We start from the raw sequence: 1,417 nt of genomic DNA on the forward strand, positions 1-1,417 counted from the left end.
ATCGAGGCATGGGCGTGTACGATACAGCTACTGTCACTAATGGATATTTGTAAGCAGTGTGGGAAAATATGTACATAATTAACCGCATGTGTTGGTGAGAATGGAAAAGTTCTGAGGAAATTTTGGGAAATTCTCATTGGTTTCTGTACACTTGTCGGAATCCCTATGTAAACTTGTATATTCGATGAAGAAACTCCGGAAACAGTTGAGGAGAGCTAACTTATATTCCCGCAACACTGTTTGCCGTAGTCGCAGTAGTAGTAGTAATTGCCATTCTGATTTTCAGGTGGAATTTCTCGATTCACTGTGATCGTTTCCTAGAGTCAGCACGCAAGGCAGGGATTAAGTCCAAGTGGAGTAGGGATGATATTTACAGCATAGTAGAGCAGCTAGTTGCCGTCACTAAATTGAGAGAGGCCACGGTGAGTATTATGGTGAATCTTTTACTATATAAGATTCAAAACAGGTCCGGTTGTGGATGACGTCTGGTCCTTCTGGGGCATTTGGTATCAACCCTGAGAAATGCGTCGAGCCCTGCTTGTGATCCTTACCCCTACTTAATCGTTGAACATTCTTTCCCAACAGATACATAGTCGTTTTCCCATCAGCATATGTTAACACTGATAAACCCGATGCCAAAATTCAAGTACCTGCTGATGCCGTTGAGGAAGTGACCGTATCGTCGGACGTTGGTGAGTGCTCGGATGCTCTATCACTCGATGTCTTTAATCTCAATTAGTTCCATTCAAGCCGCCAATGCTCGCATCGTGCAAGTCTAATAATTACCTCTTGAACGCTCATCTTTTTATGGAAGCGCAAAAACAGGGAGGTCAGCGGCTCGACTCGGTTTTAATTTGGGGAGAATTAATGATTTTTAGGTCACTTTGGCATTTGGGTTGATGAGAAGGGCGTTGTGAAGGAGTCTTGTACGATGAGTGTGGTGATGATGACGAAGAAGGGTGAGGTCGTTGGGCCTGCTTTTGATGGTGGAATTTTGAAGGGCACGACTATGAGGAGAATCTTCGAGATCTGTGCTGGTAAGAAGAGGTGTGAACGATTATTTCGGAGTTTTTTACGCAGCTCAAAACCCGCCTATTCCGGTTGTCCAGCGTGAAATTAAGAAGGAAGAACTATACGATGCCAAGGAGGTGATCATGTGTGGTGGTGACACTCACATCGTTGCTGCTATTAAACTAGACGGCCACCAGGTGAGAGCATCTTGTGTTGATAATGAGTTTTATTAGAGTGAATCATCAGATTGGTGATGGTAAGAAGGGATCCTTCTGTGAACTAATATGCGATGGTATGAGTGAGGAAATGGCCACTGGAAAGGGAAGGAAGCCTGAGGACTATGTGCCCATTAGGTACGATCCCTTGTCGACGTCTGCTTCTATTGATGATATCATTTAGGTACAAC

General features: G+C 44.1%; 1 protein-coding gene across 1 annotated transcript; it reads left to right on the plus strand.

Annotated features, from left to right (window-relative positions):
- Positions 1-286: 286 nt before the first annotated feature.
- Pmar_PMAR004345 (subgroup IIIi aminotransferase, putative) lies at positions 287-1,410 on the plus strand (the record flags this gene model as incomplete). The annotated part of the gene is made up of 7 exons (XM_002776043.1): positions 287-422; positions 467-540; positions 586-692; positions 740-829; positions 879-1,037; positions 1,081-1,208; positions 1,258-1,410. Coding segments are annotated over 7 exons (847 nt in total), but the record flags the coding sequence as incomplete, so codon positions are not given.
- Positions 1,411-1,417: the final 7 nt, after the last annotated feature.

This window comes from Perkinsus marinus (assembly GCF_000006405.1).
Source record: "Perkinsus marinus ATCC 50983 genomic scaffold scf_1104296954612, whole genome shotgun sequence".
Classification (NCBI taxonomy): domain Eukaryota; phylum Perkinsozoa; order Perkinsida; family Perkinsidae; genus Perkinsus; species Perkinsus marinus.